Below are 21,704 nucleotides of genomic sequence, written 5' to 3'. Positions count from 1 at the left end.
GAAAGCAGAGGTCCGGCACCATCTGCTTGATTCTTCCATCTCTTTTTGTTTCTTCCTAAATTTATATTTGTGTTTGATTAATCAATTATTTAAATATTTATCAGTCAGCAAAAAGTGAATAGAAACTTGCTTTTAACACTACAACAAAATGTTTAAAGTAAAAAAAATTCTTAAGTGGAGACGTGAACATTTTCTGTTTTACTATATATTTTTTGTTTTAAAAAAAATACATATATATATACACATATATATATATATATATATAAACAGTTTTACAGCTGAGATGGGTTTGTTTCTGTTTTGTTTATTGTTTCTGTTTGTGCTCATGCAGCATTTTCGTCAATCACAGCTCCACAGCTCCAACTAGTGGCTGCAAAGAAAACTGGCACATTGTCATTTTGCTGAGAGAGCTTTTTCTTTTGCTCAGCAGTGTTCAAAAATAAAAGGTTCTTTACTGTGACGTAAGGAGGACGCACATAAAATACTGCAGTGGCTCTCAAGTGGTTCACCGGGAGGTACTACAGGTTAAATGAAAAAACTGAATTTTTATATTTTGTTTTATGGTTTTACTGTATTTTTTATTAACAGATTTTATTGTTAGAATGTTTTAATTTTTTAAATTTTTAATCAGATGTGTTAGTGTTGTGGAATAACCAGCTTGCCACTATTTGCTTGGATGAATAATGATTCTATTCTATATTATAAAAAACGATTAAAAAAGCACTCCTTAAAAAAACAGCTAATAAGTATTTAATTCTTAGAATACTTCATACTTTTTTATTTTTACTAATAGTTTAGGCAAAACTTTTTTTATTTGAAACTTTTTTAGAAATGTAAAATTTGGACAAGGATGGTCCATCTACCAACTCCCCAAAACACCTACTGCTTTATTTTAGTTTAATAGTTCCAGTTTTAAAATGTATGTATATTTTTTCATCAAGTAATTAAACAAACAATATATTTAATGGATTCATTTTGCCATCTTTGTACTGTATGTATATGTGCAAAAATGTATGATTTACAGAAATAATGTTAATATCTTTTTTAAAATTAGTTCATTGATTTTCTTAAATAGGTTTGATAGATCTACTTTTTTGGTTTTATTCCTAAAAGTAAACCAATACACAAAAATATTTGACCGATAAGGCTGCTTTGTGGGGACTGACTAAAGGCTGCTTGGTTGAGAAACGGCGTCTCTGGATAATCTTCAGAGTGAAAAGTTACAATTCACTATAAACTCAAAAGAAAAGCACATTTTTTACGTTCTTTTTTTTTTTTCAAAGAAAATACGACACAAAAATCAGTTTTAAACTATTCCTGCCTTTTTTAATTGGGTACCTTCTACTAAATCGGTTGTAAATTTACCATAATTAAATATTGTCATCTTCATTTACTGAGAACATTAGATTGTTGTTTTTGTAATAAGATTGATTCATTTCCGTCCATAAATTCAGACAGTCCTCCCTCCAGAATACACAGTTTATTATCAAAACTGTGGCTCAAGTACAATTTCCCACAGAAAAGACGGAGGAAGAAGTTCAGGACAGAGAAACAAACCGTTTCCCGCAGTTTGGATCACTTTGTTCAGTTGCTGCTTAAAAAAGAAAAAAAACAATCCAATGATCTGATTTGAACACAGCCCAGTGCAGTTAGCAGAGAGGGGAGGAGCTCTAGCGTCTTTTTAAACTAGACAGTCATAAAAATCGACCTCGGAAGACAAACAAAAAACAGAAATCCCACATTTGTTTGAGAGAAAAAGTGAAGCTGCGTGAACATTGGCGGCCTTTCCGTCCCTGATGAGAAGCTGGACTTGGTGCTGCTCGCCAGCTCAGAACTCCTCCTCCGCGTTTCGACTCCTGGAGGCCTTGAGCCGTTTGAGACGCTGGATGCACTCCTCCACGCTGCACTCCCCGTGGACCTTGTTGTCTCGGGTGCGAACGTTCACCGTGTTGCTCGTCTTCTCCTTCTCCCCAACAACTGTTCCAGGCAAAGCAAGACGAGACAGAGGAGAGGACGCGTTGTCAGCGGAGGACGGAAAGAAAGACGAGCAGGAAGCAAAGCGGAGGTGTTCACTGACCGAGGATGAAGTTGTACTGAGACAACTGTGCGTTCCGGATCTTTTTGTTCAGGGTGCAGCTGGGATCCAGGTCCACGTCCGCCATAAAGCCGCTGCTGTGGAACTCCTGCTTGACCTACGACTCAGAGAGAGAAAAGCATCTTTGACGTCTACTTTTGTCTCCGTCTGTAAACCAGGAACAGCTTTGGATATTTTGATCAAAGGCGGCCGTTGATCCCAAATCAAAGAACGAATAAAAACAAAGTTGTGTGGAACGTGACCCATGGAGTCCCTGCTTTACGTAGAATAAAACAGCTTTACATTAATGATAGGAGTTACAAGATTACAGGAGCTGACAGCACTGCTGTCTTTTTTCACAGTAACAGTGGAACTACATTGTGTACATAATTAAAGAAAACGACTACATTTCAATTGTGCTACAATTAAATTCTATTGCATTATAGAGATGACAGTTATTTAAATTTCTTAATGAACTGTTTTACTGCTAATTACTGAATGTACTACATTATTACATTATAATTTAAACATTACATTTGATACAGTAGTGGTCTCCAACCTGTTTGACGCCACTGACTGGATTAATGACGGAGAATATTGACGGATTGATTTCAAGCATTGTAGTCAAAGTAATAAAGAACAAACACAGATTTATCAAACTCACTACAGAAATGATGAAATCCATAAATTAAAAATGCAATAAAAATAAAGCAAAAGAATCACATTTTTTTAATTAAATTAAATATAGAGATCATTAACTAAAGTCAAGTAGAGCTTGATTTATTGCTTGAAAAGGAGCGGGAAGAAGCAAGTTTGTATAATCCCACCCCTACGGAGTTCATTCATTTTATAGTTTTTGTAATCCGGTTCTGATCAGATAGATTCGATTCAAATCCAGTATTATGGTTCTTTTATTTTGAAGTCCAGTGAAGTTGTTACTTCTGTTAAAATAAACCTTCTAAATAGGTTATTTTCCTACTACTACTTTAGTGGTTTAAGAAAGTAGCAGATGGATTTTTAGCGTGACTGACCGACTCGTCAAGAACGAGTCTGATGTGGAGAAAATCCAGTAGTTTTTCAAGATAAAACAGATTATAAATAACATGGGAAAAAATTCTGTTTTTTGGTTTCTGTTGGGGAGCGCCGTCTTAAATGAATACAAAACTAAACATCTTGTGATTGCATGTTTCTGAAACCCAATTGTGACTAACGGGGAACCTTTTCCAAAACACTTTCTGAAAAACTGCTAGCTGTTGAAATGCAGTCGTCCATCAATCACCTTCCAGAAATAATCTGCAATGGACTAAATCTGCAAAGTAGATGTTTTAAGGCTTCTCACTATTTGCACACTTTTCCCTCTTGTTTAAACTCTCGAAGTTCAAACCTTCATGAAGACAAAAACCCAGTTTTATAGATACAGAAAACAAAAACCTGGAAAGGATTGACGGTTGATGTAAATTTGTCAAACTGAATGCAGGAGAATTAGTTCTGCCAATTAGGATGCAGAACAATCCGCTGTAAAGAAAAAATGTCTAAAAGTGTGAAAGGTGCACGGCGATACAACGAGGGAACTCTGTAGATGTGAGGACATTTCTGTGTCCGTGCCTTAAAACCTGCTTCTTCTCCCATCTTTGATTCTGATTTTAAAATAAAAAAAAGCGGCTCCATACAATCAGAGATCTGAGTCTTCTTTCCGGGTTTCAGAACCGACCCAGAACCTTGGCTTCGGGTCAAAGCGTCTTTGCAGTTTCCTTTATTTAGGGCAACAAGTTCTCACTTCTGGAGGAAAACATTCTCTTCTTTCCATAAATTTCTCTTTGCTTTTCTAAAGTGCACCATTTTCATCAAAGCAGACATTTCTGAACATCATAAAACAAAAGGTTGGTGCTCACCTTCTCGGCATACTCCTCGCAGGTGGGTCCCACAGGGACGAGCATCACCTGGCGGGGGGACAGCCACAGCGGCCTGAGAGAGAACAGAACGCCACGGATGATTTCTGTAACTGCAGGTCAGACTCCATGAACACATTACAGATCCACCCCCATGGAAATTCTGTTTTAACGTCTTCTTGTGGGGTTTTTTCTGTTGCTAGAGAACCAAAACTAAGAAAATTTAACTCCAAATTGCTTTTCTGAGCATTTCTATATTCAAATCGCTGTGAATCAGGACGTAGAAAAAGCGCTTTTGAAGAAAACGGCTTAATAATATTAGAAAGAACCCTGGGGACGCTTTTAAGATGATTAGATTGGAACTTTAAAAGTTCTCCAGCTCTGCTGGCATAAAGCGGATTTCTACAAACCATTTCCCTCCATAGTTTTCCGTCAGAATGGCGATCATCCTCTCTACGGATCCCAGAATGGCTCTGTGGATGATGACTGGTCTCTTCTTGTCATCTCCTTCATGGCTGAAAGCACAATTAGAGAGCAAACAATCAAGACGACAATACTTTCAGAAAAGACTTGAAAACTTTCCTAAAAGCTAAAAAAAAAATCCCTTAAAGAAAGAACTGGTTGAATTATGAATTAATTCTGCATTTCTATGTTGAAAAAGTCTGAAAAACAAGACATCGCTATCAGAAGTTGAGCTGGAATGATCTGAAAGTTTCTGTCGTCATAGCGATAGCAGCAGTTCTGAAGATGATTTTGGAGAGTTAAGCCGGATTAGAATCGGTTCAACATTAACAAAAAAAAACAAATAAGGTAAAACTCTGCAGTGATTTTTTTGGTGAAGCGTATAAAAAGGAAGCCTCACAGCCTCTACAGTCAGATGTGAAGGGACGAAAAGCAGCAGACGAGGTACCTGACGTAGGCCAGATTGAAGCGGATGGGGAGCTGGAAATCCAGCTGTATTGTGGCGCACTGATGGTATCGCCCAATGGCGTCTTTGATCTGAATGTCGATCTGCAGACAAAGCACAAGCGGTCGGCCGCCGTCCCCCCTGCTGCTTCTCTGCTGAAGCTGGCGTGTGCGGACGTGGGGCAGCTCACCTTGGGGCCGTAGAAAGCGCCGTCGCCTGGGTTGAGGACCCATTTCTCCCCGAACTCGTTCAAGCTGTTCTCCAGTTGCTGCGAACACAAACAATTAAAACCTCGGCGGTGGCGGCTAAACAGTGGGGGTCTGTTTTCAGACCTGACCTTTGCTTCATCTGGAACTAATCACTGAGCAGAGAAATGTTAATGCCTCCATAATATTTTATGGTTGCTTGTGAGAATTAATGAGTTGTGAGAAACACGCAGCAAGCTCCGCTCCAGACATTTGTGTCCGTCTGACCTACACGTCTACAAGAAACCCTCAATTTGTAGGTTTTCCCCCCAAAAAAACCCAATGATGATGCTGTAAAAACTCAGAAAAAACTCCACAGTCTCTTGTCAGAAGAATACAGACCTTATCTGTCAAACTCAAGAAAGTAAAGGGCCGACTGTTCGCCCAAACCAGCTTTTACTGAAACCCACAGAGGAAAACTAAGCAGCCAAAGCCACAAAGTGCTTCGTTTTCTCACACCTCTTCATTTGTCAGCAGGAATGAAACTTCATGGAAATCTGACAGAATCGTCTTCTAAATACACTCAATATTTTAGAGAACGTTTCAGTTTTTTTTGACAGGAGCTCACACGACATCAAGATGACTAATCCAGCTGCACCATGCAACAAAAAAGCCAGCTTAATATGTAAGACAAGTGCTTTCCACGGCGCTGGCATCTTCAGAAATCAATGACAGTTGTCCCTGCAGACTGTCACGCTGCTGGGAAAAAAGAAACGGCTGTTTGTCTTGTGAAGTCACATTCAGGAGAAAATAAGGGGGGAGAAAAAAAAAAACACACTCAACAAACACCTTTTCATCAATTTACATTCTGCCACTGAAGATTTGTCACAATAACAATTGGCGTCCTTCACAGACCAGCGTTTGCGTCTACGTTCCGCGACGGCGATCGTTAAACTGCCGTTAACAATGAGCTCCTTCTTTTGTCTGCGTTTGTGCATTTTTAAAACAAAAAGCTGAGGAGCGTTCAAACTGTCAGAGGAGGAAAAATGATTTGACGGCATCGATGCGAGGATCTGATCGGCTTCCTGTGGAGAAACCCTGAAATCCAGATAAACGAAGCTCCAGACGCGGCAGAATCAATCACCTTTTCCGCTTGGTCCCACATCTCTGGCTCCCCCAGAAACTTCTCTGGTCTTGTGGAGAGGTTGAGCTTAAACGTGAAGCCAAACACGTCGTACACGGCCCGCAGGAAGTGAAGGCAACCTTTGATCTCCTCTTCAATCTGGAATGAGACAATATGTTGGACTTAATACGCGTTTTATCCCGATTCTTTATGCTTTTTGATGTGAAGTACATAAATCAAAAACACCTTGATATTTTTGAGCATTTTCTTTCTTTACTGATAAAATTGCACTTTTTTATTCAATTATTCAAAAGTTCCATTTAAACAACAAAAATATATAAATTATAATTTATAGAAAAGATTTAAATCCAGCAGGTGAAAGCCTCATAATCAGCATTAAAAGATCTTAGAAATTATTGATTAATAAGTATAGTTTGTTTGCCCTAATAGATGGACAGAGTCTAAACTACCTGGCAACAATTAATCTCATGTGATTCTTTTATTTAATTTAATGTATATTTTTGAACAGAATCTAGTTTCCCTCCGTTATAGAAACAAATGCAACAACAATTTAAATAATTCCTTTAAGAAAAATAAAGCAAAACTGTTCTTTATAGCAATATTTGGCTTATTTTAAATTTAAAGTTTAATCGAAACCAAAGAAAGAACAAGACGCGGGTGTGTCATGCACGGTCCGCCACTGAATAACAATAATAAAAAAAAAACAGAACAATCCGCCTTTAGGAAAAAAGGTCAGGAGAGTAAAGAACTCCCAAAACAAAACTTTAGCGAACGAAGAAAATGTAAAAACTAAATTAACTAAACTAAGTATAAATTAAAATGAACATTTTTCAATAAACTCCAATCATTTGAAATTTTAATCATCTCGATTTTGGTCATTAAACTTTTGTAAAACTTATATTTGTCACTGTAAAACTGATCAACGGTAAACTTTGCTTTATGTTGGGTCATAAAAGATCCATTTTATCAGAAATCTCATCTGTTCTGCTGATGACAAAAACAGGCCTGTACGTCATAATTTAACTGCTAATCCAAGCAAAGACACAAACGCCAGTAGCAAACTGATGAAGCGGAACGTTTTAATTTCCTTTTCTGAGCTCTAAATGTGTGAAATACTTCTGCTGATGACGACCTTTGCTCCCAAAACCCCACTTCAGGGCTCCAGACTAACTTTTTTCACTAGGAGCACAGTGGCCCCTAACTGAAAATTTTAGGGGCACAACTAGAAAATTTAGGGGCGCATACCGTAAATCAAAATTCTAACCAAATCTACCAATTTCCACTGTATTACTAATAAATACTTTAATAATAGATGCAGAAATTACAATGTGCTGTTTCAAATTCAGTGTCACATTTTAATCTGCACTTTTGAAGATGCACCAAGAAGGTAAACTGACAAAAGCATCGCTGTCATGACAGTACAAATAGTTAAGAAAACTGATGGAAATTTATCTTGGTGACACCAAATAGGTGCAGCCAAGATGCACAATAAGCGTGTTTGAGATCACCCAGGTGAACTCAACGCTGCGCAGATCACCTGGTGTGTGACATATATTTTTGTTTTTGCTCCAACATTAACTGTCAATCATCACAAAAATTTCAGGAGAAAGGGGTGGGAGCAAGGGGCAAACCTACCCGGACACAGCTGGAAACTGAACTGACTGAAAGCTGCCCTACAGACTACAAAACAATGCATTATGGGACATGTGTCCTGATGGTTTTTGTAGTGGAGGGATTAATCAAAATAATTTAAAATACCAATTCATTAAAAAAGGCTACATACATTACAAAACCTTAAATAATCATAAAATATATAATAACACAGATCATACTAAGGGGGAGAAGAATATTAAAACTAAATTGAATGTTAAGGACAACTCCATTTCCTGTTCTCCTTCAGTCTTGCTGCAGATTCGCTTTCATCTCACAGCCCCCCCCCAGCCCCCCCCCCCCCCCCCCCCGTCTGCCTGCGTGCGTGTGCGTTTGCGTCTCATTGATTATTTCATTGATCATTGACGTGCCCCTTCCACGTTTAATGTATAAAAAAATACGAAGGGTGGGGGAGGCAAATTTACTGGTCGCACATGTGCGAATGGATGTAAAATTCAGTCGCACACTCTCAAATTTTGGTCGCAAAATGCGACCAATTGCTCGCAGTCTGGAGCCCTGCACTTGGCAATTTCAAATTCAGGATGCAGCCGCCTTTGGGAGTTTTCTCCTCAGAGTGTGACAGAGCATTCATCACTGACAGCATTAGCACTGTGCTGGAGAGACGGGGAGCTTCAAACCAGCACTAGCACTTGAAATCCTATAAATGTCAAAACTTATCAGGGAAAAAATAAGTCAAGTAAGTGGCTAAAAGTTTCTCCATTTCAGTCGTTCGTTTCAGTCAACCAAAATCAAACAAATCTGTTGTTTTCTAGGACATAATTTCTGCAGAGCGGCAGTAGCTCAATAGAAATTTCCCTCCGAGTTGTGGGCGGTACTGTTGGCGCAGAGCATCCCCACCCACTCTTCCCCTCCCCATTGCGGAGAGCTGGGGCTGTAAGGCGTACCTGGACATTCCTGGACATTCGCGATCCCTTACTGAAAATACGAATATCTGCGATGTCTGAGATAGCGGATTCGCAAACTTTATCTGCTTAAACTAAAGCGAAATTATTACATTAGGCGATGCCATTAATGCTCTAAAATGCAGAATACTTTTCAGTACAAAAACTAAACTAAACTAAACCAAAAGCTGTCGAGTGTGCTACAAGAAGATGTTAAAAACACCAAAAGCACCATTTTTATTGGAGTGTTGATCACTGGAGCCTCACCATCATCATGCCAGCTTTATCTGCAATGCAGGAGTCCACATGTCAGCGGGGAAAACTCAAATGTTAAACTCCAGAAATGAGTTTTCCTCTCCAACCTGCGATCTGCAGCCTGATCAAGCTCTGCCTCCAGCAACGTCACTCAAGGCTATTTATCAACCGCGCACAGAGTTACGCTACTTTTTTCCAGAAATGCAGTGCGGTGTAGTAAACCTCCAGGGTGTGAGCACAGCTTTGATGTGGAAAGTAAATCCCTCCTGGCAACCTTTTCCCCATCAGGCCTCTATCAAAACGCTGTTTTGGGCCAGAGGAGGTCTCACCTGGTCCATGGAGCAGAAGATGTGCGCGTCGTCTTGCTGGAAGCGGCGGACGCGGGTGAGGCCGGTCAAGGCGCCTGACAGCTCGTTCCTGTGCAGAACGCCGAAATCGGCCATGCGGAGGGGCAGCTCCCTCCAGGAGCGGGGGCGGTGATCAAACATCAGGCTGATGCCGAGCAGACAAACAAGCAGAGGGTGAAAACGCAGCTGTCATTCCGGGCACCGGAAAAAACCCGCTCCACTTATACTTAGACCGCCGCTTCATTTGATGAAATAATTAGCGATGATTAGCTGCAGAACGACACGACACACTGCTGTGATCAAAACACCACTATATCAGAAGCCCAAACTTTAGAACAAAACACTGAAATGTGAGGAAAATCAGGAAAACGGCGAAATACCGTCTCAAAGGCTGAAGTTTTAAACACAGAGAGTGGCCAGGCATTAATGTGTGGGAAAAAAAAGCATCCACCGCTGCTCCACTTCTGTTCAACATCAAAGCCGGGCTGTCAAAAGTGATTTATTTCTTTTCTTTTTCTATTCCCTCATCTCCCATAAGGTGCCAAACAAGTCCAACCGAACAAGAGAAACCACCCAGGAGGGCCTGAACTCTCACCAGTGTCCAGGGCAGTTCATGGGCTTGAGGGCAAAGATCTCCTTCTCCACCTCGAAGGAGAACATGTTCTCGCTGTAGTGCTGCCAGTGTCCGGAGGTCACCCACAGCTTGCTGTTGTAGATGTTCGGCGTCACGACCTCCTGGAAGCCTCGGTTTCTGTACTCGCTCTGTCCAGAACACCAGAAACATCCACGTTTGATTACACTCTTCAAAGAAACGTCAGCATCCGTACCTTCAAGAAAATGCAACAACAAAATCGGCCAAAGGACCCCACTGCGAACGTTAACGTTGGGAGTGAATGATCTGGGAAATTGTGAGTTTATCAATAACTCCAATTTCAATTCACACCAACAGTACTCAAAAATGCTACGAGTATTTGTTTGGTCGTAAAATCTTTAATATCCAAAACGCAAATTTAACTAGAAACATTCCCGTTTAAAGCCCATTCTTCCTGTCAGTTTATAATATTAGAATTCCAGACTGAGAGAATTGAGACATAACCTACAACACCGAAGCTCTAATTCGATTAAGATAACACAGATGTTCTGTGGCTACATGCCCCCCTCTCGTTTGCCTCTCCCAAGTGTCATTAGGTACCTTGTGATACAGCAGGAGGCAGTGTGGGAGGATGTATGCACGTGTTTGTGTGCACGTGCTCGTGTGTGTGAGAATGAAGAGCTAATGAGAGCCTCTTGTCATTTTAACAAAACAGAGTGAGAACAATTATGTGCAGGCTGTCATCTACCTGTGGATGCTCGGAGAGGACTTCTCTCTCAGCCTCGTCTTATGTAACCAAGGAAAAATAGAAATCCAATCAAATCTAAGTACAGAAACTAATGAAAAAGGGGCTTACAGAGTAATTGTGTGGCGTAGAAGGGAACATGTTTGACACCAAAACCATAGAAGTTTCCACGTCTGCTGGATAACTTTATCGCAATGGACTGCAGCAAATCCACCAGCAGAATTCTGAATGGGTCAGCAAAAGGGGGGAAACCACGGACAGAGCTGCTACTACTTAGTAGCTGTGGGTTTCTTGTGTTTAAATGGATTTTTGTAGCATTTTTTTAATATTTGAAAGCCCTTATTCTACCTAAAAATGTAGATGTACTGGTTAAAATCCACAAACTGTCCCGGATCGCTTTGTGAATTTTACAGGGCATCACAACAGGACAGTTGGAGGCTGACTGAAAAATGCTCTCTAACAAAAGGGGGCGGGGCTAGATGGAGGCAGGCTGAGCAGGGGAGATTTGGTCTTGATCTGTGGTTGACAGTGACCGTGAGAATAGCTCAAGGTAACTAGAGGATTTGTTTTTATTATTGTCTCGATGAAGGAACAAAAAAAAGAGGTTCAGGAGATCTGAGCAGGCTGCCTCCCCATCCCGCCTAGCCAGCCCCCCAGCAGCTGGTTTAGCGAGCTGTGCCGCGCTCGGCTCAGGCTTTTACTGGAGCTGCAGAGCATGACCTAAAGTAGGGTTGGGTTGATAAAAATCAATTAATCGATCTGATCCAAGTTTACTAAATCCATAATTGATCTTGATTTTTTACGCCTTTCCTTTTTCGGAGACCTAACGCAAAAAAACAGCAGTAAACCAAAGTGTGCTAGCTTGATGCTAACTATAATAGAATTTCATATAGGACGGCTAATGCTAACGCTCGTTTGACCTGAACATACATTGCTGACTAAATGAACAGCTTCATATACTAACTGCTTCGAATGAAATTGAAAGGATTGAAAAAAATCGGGACTAGAATCTGGAAATTATTGGTGGCATCAATAATTTCCAGATTCAATTTGATTCGGTTCTCCAGAGCCTGGATCGATTTGATCCACTCGCTTCAATTTGATTCATTTTAAATTTACATTTTTTTCACATTTGGAAATATTTTAATCTATATTTGTTTTGAAGATATTTACATTATCTGATACAATTCACATACTGTAAATATTATTAGTGAAGTAATAAACCAATGAGATTGGTGATCAAATTCATGCCTGTGAGGCTATAAAACTGTTCTTTTAGTCAGCAATGTATGTTTAGGTTGATCAAGCGTTAGCATTAGCCTATGGGAAATCCCATTACACACTAGCATCTAGCTAGTGAACGTTCCCTTTATTGTTGTTGAGCGTTAGGTCACCAAAATAGGAAACGGAAAGATCAATCTCAACTTTTATGGATCGATTATTGATTTAATTAAAAAGCTTGTATGGATTAAGATCGATTAATTGATTTGATCAACCCAGCCCTAGTAAAAAGCATAGAGTGGAACCTAAACACGGACATTTTTTCAGGTTGACCCTGCAGACCAACCAGCCCCGACTCTGTTTAAAGACCCACTTTGATCATATTCTGATCCATTTGTTTCAAACCAAGTATATGTACTAATAAAAACAAGCATCTCTGAGAAAGAAAAAATGTCAATGATACACTCTAAAAAGTCATGAGATCAATTATTTTTCAAGAAGGAAATGTTTTAAAACCTTTCTAAATCTCTTACCCATCAAAGCATTTGGTATTAATAAAACTAAAACAGGACTTCTCTTCATCATCACAGCGGCTCATACTATGGAAACCTTTGCTGTTCGTTTTCTTCTCAAGTTTTCCAGTTATAGTAAACGTATTCGGCCCCCTGACCCCGCCCACTTATCAAGCTTCTCAAAGCTCTGGGAGAAAAGAAACATCAAAGCAATTATCCACGGAGGGTCTGACAACTTCAACTCACTCTGATGAACTCAATCAGCGTGTTGTAGATGAAGGCCCCCTTAGGCAGGAAGAAGCAGCTCCCCGGGCTCAGTTCATGGAAGAAGAACAGGTCCTGCTCCTGCAGTTCAAAAACCAATAGAAATATTCACTGAAGTTTGAGCAATTACTTATTTTTCACGGATTTTATAATTAAAATGAGTCATATTTTAACGTCGCTGCAGTGCAAAATCTATGTAGACGATTTATGTAACAAAGGTGTCGTGATTTCAGTTTTTTTTATCATCTTCTCAAAACTATTCTTGAATACAAATTAGAACACAGCACTATTTTTTGCACTCTACCGTTTTCACACTATAAAAAAAAAAAGAAGCTTCCATCTTTTTTAAACATCACACATGAAGTGAAGCCACAAGCCACGTCTGCTCATCAAACACCAGCGACGCAGAAATAACCCGGCTTTCTAACTAGAAGACCCTCAACTAGTCTGCGCTGAAACTAAAAAGTTCGTACCCGTCCCAATTTGCGGTGATCTCTGTTCTTGGCTTCCTCCTGAAACTTCTCCCACTCCTTCAGCATTTTGGGGTCGGGGAACGATATTCCGTAAATCCTCTGGAGAGTCTCCATGTCCGCCTTTCCCTCCCAGTAGGTAGAGGAATTCTGTAACATCACAGGGAGAAAGTGTTAACATCCATCATGCCTTCCAGGCTGTCAGCCCCCTCCTGAGACCAAACCATGGCTGTAAAAAGGGGGACAAACAAACTTTACACAAACTCTGTGCCACGTTTCTGCACAGCTGATGATAAATAAATAAAAAGACCAACCTTGTGGATTTTGAGGGCTTTAATTTTGCCGGTGTGTCTCACATGAGGCCCTCGACACAAATCAATTAAAGGACCGCACCTGAAAAGAACCACATTTTCAGGCTTTTATAATAGCAAAGTTAACCACTGCCAGTTTATTTTTTAAATACCTCAGCAGTTTATAAAGTGAAACATTTTTGTTCAGCTGACAGTGATCTCTGTGGAGACTGACATTGAAAAAGGAAAAGATGTCGGTTTGTTAAAGTCTCCGATCATCTTTTAATTTGTTTTCAAAGTGGTTTTTCAATTAGCAGCAAGAGTTGTGTGGGTGGGACCATTATCAAGGGGCAACCCCGCCCCCCTTTCCTTCCGCTGCTGTTGAGAGCTCGGAGCAGGGAGCTCCAGAGTATTTTCTACGTCACGAATGCAATCTTTTCTTTCTTTCTTTTTTATACATTTTTTCATCTGGTCCTGACGAATGAATTAAAAAAAAATACTAAATATTCAATTTTGAGTTAATTTTTTAAAATATTTGTCTCCATTATTAAATATAACCAAAAAACAAGCACCAAATTTCATCGGAGTGGGTCTTTAAAAACATTGAGCGAGCTGATGATCGGAGAGCAGATTAAACGTCAACACTTAGGCTACGTTCACACTGCAGGGCTTAATGCTCAATTCCGATTTTTTGAAAAAATCCTAATTGTTTGCTAGACCGTTCACATTTCCAAGTAAATCCGAACTATTGTGATCTACAGTGTGACCGTGAAACGACCCAGAGTTGACCCGCATGCACAGAAGAGTACTCAACGTCGAATGACGTCACTCGTTGTAGCTAACGTTAACATGGATGTCAACAACAGTGTTGTCAACAGCGGAGCTCTTTTTTCATTAATACATTTATTTTCACAAAGGAGCCAGCACAATAACAATCTTCCCATTTTTAAGAAGGCATTGGAGCGGGGATCATCTGTAACCACTGTTGTGGAATGTATCGGGCCCACGCGCGTTTGTGTAAGGGACAGGAAAAGAGCGCGTGCAGCGGGAGAGAATGGGGGGCGGCAGTGTGGGCGCGCATTCATATTGTGTGTTACAGAGGAAGGACAACGGTAATAAAAGAAGGTTTCCCCCAGAATAAATGCTATGGACTCTTTATTAACCCATTCCGGAGAATCCTGGAGAATCTAAGGGTCAGAACAGGGAGGAGGAGGAGGAGGAGGAGGAGGAGCATCCACCTTGGGTCCCCCGCACTTCTGACCACTGTCAGGAAGGGGGAGAAAGAAAAAAAAGTACTCGCGAGAAATGTTCAACACCACGCTCGGCCATTTAGCTGTTAATTTTTTTTCAAAAACCGCCCGGTTGCGATAAGAGCCCTGGAGTTTGGCCTGAGTAGAGCTGTCACCCCAAATATTAATCCAATCGGGGATCTCGCTTCCCTTCCACTGACGGGTCTCTGCAGCATCGTCCGCCGTGGTTGCTGTTTACGTTCTCGTTCCCGCCTATTTCAACGCAGAATGATGACGTTTGTTGCGTATCGATGACGTACGATTCGGATTTAGGTGGCCTGGCCGGTCAGACGGCGGTCGCAATTGAAAAGATCGGATACGTTTCGGATTCAGGACGGCAAAACCAAGTGGCCTGGGTCGCATTTGAAAAGATCGGATCTGTGTCATTCAGACTGTCATGAAAAGATCGGAATTAGGTCGCATAGGGGCAAAAAAATCGGAATTGGGTCGTTTCAGCCTGCAGTGTGAACGTAGCCTTAGTGACGAAAGCACCAACATCAAATAAAACAACTACTAATTTTCAGGCTGGGGAGCTGGACTCACCTGTAGACTGTGGTGGTGGGCGTGGTGACCTTCTCATTCAGAATGCGGCATTTAAACTTGTTGTACTGAAAAAGACGTCCCATTTAGAATATATTTGAGTATTTTTCTAAATATGTTTAATAACCAGAAAGCATAAAACAAAAACTCAGGGATGTTGGTATACACTAGGGCTGCACGATATGAGGAAAACTTTGCAAAATGCGATATTAGAGATCAATATTGCGATGCCAAACTAGAATGATGTCCACTGCAAGGTCTAAAAGGAGCAAGTCAACTATTGGACCAATAGAAAAACGGGGACATCCTATAGTTTTTAGAGTAAACTGAATGAAATGACGGATTCAGCAAAAAAAGCATAATTTTTAGAGTCTAAAAAAGTAGTGATTTACAGAAAAATCCTTCATTTCAAGCCTCGCTTCAGGTAAATTTGAAGTCCGTCTTTCGGACCAGATTAATCATAGATTAAGCTTTAACTTTGAACTTTAAATTTTAAGTACTGCTAATATTATTAATATTTATCAAAATGAAAAGGTTCAGGGTTGCAGACCTGAGAAATGCAGACATATGCTTCACTATGATTATCAGAGGCTGACGTAAAATATTAAAAACAGGTGAAAAGATTAACTAAAAGACTTTTACGCTTTTGTTCAGTGAGAAAAGTGAAAACCAAAGTGAAATCAGATCATACTTTATATCCAACATTTGCATTTATTTTAGTTTGCCCACCCTTATAACTCATTTTATTTATACAACATTAATATTATCATCCTATGTTTTTTGTTTGCCATTGCATTTTTTATGGCTCTTAATCTAGATCCCCTTTCCGATTCCCATTTTATGAAATTGTAACTTTAAGAGCAATAACAGATTTTATTTTCAACTAAAATGGTAAAAACAAAGAAAATACATTTCTGTAAATCGTGTAGAAAATCTAAAGACTGTTAAACGTTTTTGTTCTACCATTTCTGAAAAAGAGGCTACTATAGGAACAGATTGGTGATATAATCTTACTCCTAATTGTTCTAATAAGAATTATTTATTTGTTCTGTTATTTGACTTTCACACTTTACTCCCTTTGACCCTAGAACCTTTATTACTATCATAATGTTATGCTTTATTATTCATTAACCAGTTCTTGGCTTCTTTGGGCTGCAAAGATCCATCCCGCTGTCAAACTGACGTCTGCAGGCAGCTGTGCTGCATCTTCTGCTGCTCTGCTTTTCCCCTTAACACGCCAATACCTTGAACATTTCCAGGAGAGTTTCCTTCTTGATTTCTAGCCTCTCGAACGGCTGCTTCTCCTTGATGATTTTCTTGCACAGGTTCTCCAGACAGGGGAAGTCATTGCTGGACACGCCCCTGTGCAAAGTATCGAGAGATGAAGACATCGTTTTCCCCACTTATTGCTGGGTTTCATTTGACAGACGATAGCACTCATTAAACTGTCCGCAGCTGAGTTCAAAGGGCCGACAAGCATGAGGCTTTTTAACTGCACGGATGAAACCCTTTTGTCCACCAGGAAGCTGATAACCTCTGCCAAGGATGGGCAAATGCTTTAAATCCTTGGCTATGGGGCTTTAGCAATGTCAAAATACCCTTGTAAAAAAAAAACAAGCTACGAATTTCATTAGCATTAAATGACTGCATTAGCTGAGCTTGTAGAATTAATTAGACAGCAGAACACAGGCTCTCCAGCAGCCTAAAGCAGGAACAAAAGCATTTAGTGCTCAGAAAGGTCAAGTAAAGAAGTTGTTTATAAGGAAATTGTGCTAAAGTTTTTAAGTTAAACAGAAATTATCATCAAATTCTGTAGAATATGGGCTAAGAGAATACGTAAAAAAAAACATCCCTGAAATATCCAGCTAGACAGCTTTAAGCTTGTTGCAGGCTTTTGTTTGGGAAGTGCCCACAACGGACAGACACGCCCTGAGGAACACCCAAAAGAACAACAGAGGAGGTAGGAAAACGTACTCGTTGTTGTCCAAAAACATGTCGTAGTAGAAGCCGCTCTCGATCGGGGGGCCGTAGCAGAGGCAGCCTCCGTACACCTTCTCCATGGCTTCACCCAGGATGTGGGCGCTGGAGTGCCAGTAAACCTTCACAACACCGACAACAAAGAAGCACAGCATGAATAGGAGTTCAGTAAGGAGAGAAATCATTGTGGCGTGTTTTATTTTTAAAAAACAAGTTAATTTTCTGAATAAAATGTCTAAATATGATTATCTTAGGTGAGATAAGTACAGTAAATTTATGAATCTTTGCACTTTTTTAAATGCTGAGTTTGGACACACATTTCCATTTATGCACCACTGCTAAATTTACTACATGCTCCAAATTGCAGTAAACCCAAACATGTTATTCTCTAACATCCACTGCAAGTCCTGAAACTTTCCAGCAAAGCTTTCCCAAAAGTTTCTTTGACCTCGTTTGTCACCACAATGAGAATTTCACAGAAACCAGACACTGAAATCAAGACAAAACACATCAGGAAGAGTCATTGGAAAGTTTTGAACACACAGGGTTTTCACATCAAGTTCAAATCACACACACACTTCCTCAATGTGAGAAGCATGTATTAACTACAAAATAAACACATGAATATATAAAAGTTTTTAAATCTGATGCGAAAATGAGCTACATCACAAAATATATCAGTAAATGGGGTAAAACAAAAAAACATTGACTAAAAAGTTTGTCAGACTTCCGCTTTTAGAAAAATAAAAGCAATTCAATCATGGTTGAAATGAATAAAGTTTGGCCTCAATTACAAAAGGGGTTTGTTCAGTCATACCTTTGGTTTGTCTGAAGATTAATAACCCCTCTTGTTAAAGTAAAATATGTCCAACACAAGAGGCCCTCAGCTCTCATCTGTCTGCCTAGCTGTTGGACAGGACAAGTTAAAAAAAATAAAAAAAAATAAAAAGAAAAATAAAAGAAAAATAAAAGCAGCCAGACAGAGTTAGGACAAGATCAAGTGTAGAGAATCGATGAATGAGCTTAAGCAGAACTAGTTGGTTTCATCTTGAATCAGGAAGTTATGGGCATTTTGTTTCTGCATTACCCTGGATTTACACGGGTCCGTCTGTGGCGCATGTCCACTGCGTTGGGAATCCGTTTCACACCCGTCAGTTACTTTACACCGTCTATTGCGTTTCTGGTCCGTCCCCCTCCTCCCTGGCATGCAGAGGAGTGGTTTGACCTGCCACCCCTGTGTTAAGTGGTTCACCCTGCCCTCTTCGCTCATCCAAAACTTCAGCAATCAGGCTCCATGGGCTCTCCTTCCTCACTAAGTCCTTGCAAAATGCATGTTTTGTGTCACCTTAAAAAAACATATAAACCTTGACACGTTTCATGTGTCTCCAGCTTTTTGACGCCACATTGACGCGTCAGCAGACTAAAAATAGAATTCCTGTGTTTTAACAAACAATCTATTTTTTTTATGTCAACACAACGAAGACGCATCGCAAACGGACCAATGGAAATCAACCTTTAAACCACCACAAGTTCCACAACAGCTGCAAAATCCCTTTAAACACAAATTCAGATAAGTTTAAAACATCTGCCAACTGAAGCAGCTTCTGCATCCTTGGCTTTGCAGTGCAAACAAGCTCAGATGTGGGAGGTCAGACACCCAGATGATGAATCAACCAGTAGGACGTTGCACAGCACAAGCTACAGAATCATTCAGCTTAAAAAAAGTTCTAAAAAATTACACACCAGATGAATCTGACACTCAACAACCTTTCATCCATTTCATTCAGTTTCCTGTCTAAGAGTCTGGGAGAAACTAGAAGACAAAAGTAATGGAGTCTGTGGTGGACTCACTGCTTGTGCTTCCTCGTCATCAAACTTGAGCAACTGAAGGCTGCAGTCGTCTTCCAAAGGCCTGTCCAGGTCCCACACACTGTTGTTGACTTTGGCAATAACCGTGTTGTCGGCCAGGCCTTGACTGCGGGACCAAAACAACAAATACTTTGCGCCAACATTTCATTTGAAATAGCTTCAAAGGGTGATAAAGAAGGAAAGAAAGTAAAGTGACATTTTCTCTTTAATCGGTTTTCCGTTCTCAATATAATCTAAAACCTAGAATTTAGAGAATGTTAGAGGAAACAAACAACGGTGCTAGTCTGATACATGGAGACTAACACCTGGATTTTGTACAGTTGTGATCAAATATTGACACCACAAAAACACCGACATGATTTTGAAGGTATTCTACATTCCTCAACAGTTTTAGACCAAAATTACTGTTTTTTTTTCTATTCACACAAACCTTTTAATCTAGATTCTGCTGCACACAAGCATTGCAGCAGCAATGCTTGTGTGCAGCAGAATAAATAACCTCTCATGTATTTTGTCTCAAGGTATTTTTTCTAAACAATGCATCTGTGTATGATCCCGTCTACCACTGACCTGATTCCACATGCTAGTTGGTATGGTGTGGTCTTCCAGGATTCTGCCTCCAACACCTTCCCGTCAGGAAGGGTCACCTTAATGGGTCTGCTCTCCTTTGCGGCTCTCTCAGCAGTCAGAGCGTCGTGTTCGGCCTTGAGCTTCGTGTACAAAGACAGACGCTCGTCGATGTACTGAGGTGGTGGTGACAGCTGGACAGAAACAAAGGATGTGAGTGACTTAGAAAAAAAAAAAAAAAAATACTGTCATTTCCTAAAACATAGTTTCTGCAGAGCGGCAGGACTTCATCTGAAATTCACGTCTGAGCTGTGAGCGGGACTGTTGGTGTGTTTTCAAACAGCATTTACTCATTTGCTCCTGATTTGAAAAAAAGAAATACTCAAATGCAGTTATAACCTAAAAACTCTTTTATATACGTTGTCCATCATGAGAAAAATGCTGCAAGAACAATCCTAAAAACACACTTGTCATTGGACTGGGGCTTTACCATTGTTTGACCAACAATGAGAGTTATTTGCACGACTTTGAACAATAATAAATACATAAATAAATAAATTACAGCGGAAAGTTGCTATTTGGAAACTACTTTAAATATAATGCTTCTGCACATCTGGAACAACAGAATATCACACAAAAAAAGCCACACATAAAAAAAAGTCAAAGTATTCTGTGTATATAATATTGACGGAAAATAAATTCAAACAAAATAATAATTTAGTCAATCAAATCCAGATTTCTCACCTCAGACTTGCCAGCAGAATCTCCAGCAGTGTTTTTAGCTTTTTTCTTTCCTCCATCTTTTCTCTCACCGTCAGCTCCTCCCTAAAATGACCCAAAAAGTTATTTACAGGTGTCATTCATTTAATCCCAAAAAGTGATTGTGTCGTCATAATCCACGTTTAAAACAAAATCAAAAAAGTGTAGTAAAATCCAATAACAAAACAATACTTCTGAAGATGTATCTCAAGACTTGAGCACATTTCAGACTCACTACTACTAAGACTATGGGGATTAACTTAAACAGGTGTTTGTTTGTTTTGTTTTTTTAAGGTTTTGAATGAAAAAGTACAACTTTCTCGCGCTTAATGTATGCCGATTTAAGAGGGCATTAATGACTTCACAGAAGTCATCAATATTAGGTTCTAGGTGAATAAATTACCTGATAAAAACAAAAGGCAATTTAACGTAAAGAAATTTGCACCAAGTTTGGCTCAGAATTTTGGATCCATCTTCCCCTAACGTCAGCCAAACTATGGAAACAACTGTTCTTAACTAGAAAAAATGAGGAGTACAGCATATGTAGCATGAAAAAGTTAAATAATTTATCAGTAATTTGGCTAATCAGAGATTGTTTAAAAGTACCTTAATAACTCTATCAAGCCGGCTAGCTAAAACGGTTTTGCTGATAGCTAGCTAAGTGACAGCAGCATGGCTAGCTGACAGACGGTTAAATAAAGCTTAAAAAAACAAGATTTAACGTCGATTTAATGTCCAAAGTCTCGCCTTTTTGCTCGCGTCCACCTGCATCTCACTCATTTTCTCCACCACGGTCTGGTCAGCCATAAGACGAAGATTGGCGCGGAACTTCCAGGGCTACCTTGAGCGGTGTGGTGTGTGTGTGTGCGCGCTGTCGGGAGCTAGCAGGGCACCGGGAAGTCTGATGACGTTACCCGGATATTCTGATGCAACATTGCAGGCACTGACACTGACACGTGGAAGTTATTCTCATTTCTTTTTTTAATCATAATTAATATTATTGTATTTTATTTATGTATTTTTTTGTTTATTTCTAAAGCTCACAAAGTGATTTGGGTATCGTTACACTCCATGGTGTAATGCTCGTTTTTCACCACTAGGAGCCGCAGGTCTGGAGGTCGAGTTCACCACCACTTGCATAGCTGCAGAGCTCAACAGGTGGTTATGAGCCCAAAAGCAACTCAAGGAAAGACTCCACATAATCTCATGAACCAGACATGGAGACATGATCACCGATGATTTTGTAGAGCTTTTTA

General features: G+C 39.9%; 1 protein-coding gene across 1 annotated transcript; it reads right to left on the bottom strand.

Moving 5' to 3' along the window:
* Positions 1 to 1,461: 1,461 nt before the first annotated feature.
* On the bottom strand, positions 1,462 to 21,379 carry tars1 (threonyl-tRNA synthetase 1). The gene is made up of 19 exons (XM_023958928.2): positions 21,196 to 21,379; positions 20,434 to 20,514; positions 19,693 to 19,883; positions 19,105 to 19,228; positions 17,251 to 17,375; positions 16,521 to 16,638; positions 15,280 to 15,344; positions 13,472 to 13,550; positions 13,161 to 13,307; positions 12,670 to 12,768; positions 9,949 to 10,115; positions 9,336 to 9,498; positions 6,200 to 6,337; positions 5,061 to 5,138; positions 4,874 to 4,974; positions 4,374 to 4,478; positions 3,967 to 4,039; positions 2,078 to 2,192; positions 1,462 to 1,977 (listed from the first exon to the last, which is right to left on the bottom strand). The coding sequence occupies exons 1-19, from the start codon at positions 21,253 to 21,255 to the stop codon at positions 1,829 to 1,831; spliced, it is 2,178 nt and encodes a 725-aa protein (XP_023814696.1). The 5' UTR covers positions 21,256 to 21,379; the 3' UTR covers positions 1,462 to 1,828.
* Positions 21,380 to 21,704: the final 325 nt, after the last annotated feature.

Source organism: Oryzias latipes, chromosome 9, assembly GCF_053564925.1.
Source record: "Oryzias latipes strain Hd-rR chromosome 9, Olatipes_Hd-rR_3.1".
Classification (NCBI taxonomy): Eukaryota; Metazoa; Chordata; class Actinopteri; order Beloniformes; family Adrianichthyidae; genus Oryzias; species Oryzias latipes.
Note: the sequence above shows the minus strand (reverse complement) of the source record. Positions and strands in the feature narration are given on the sequence as shown.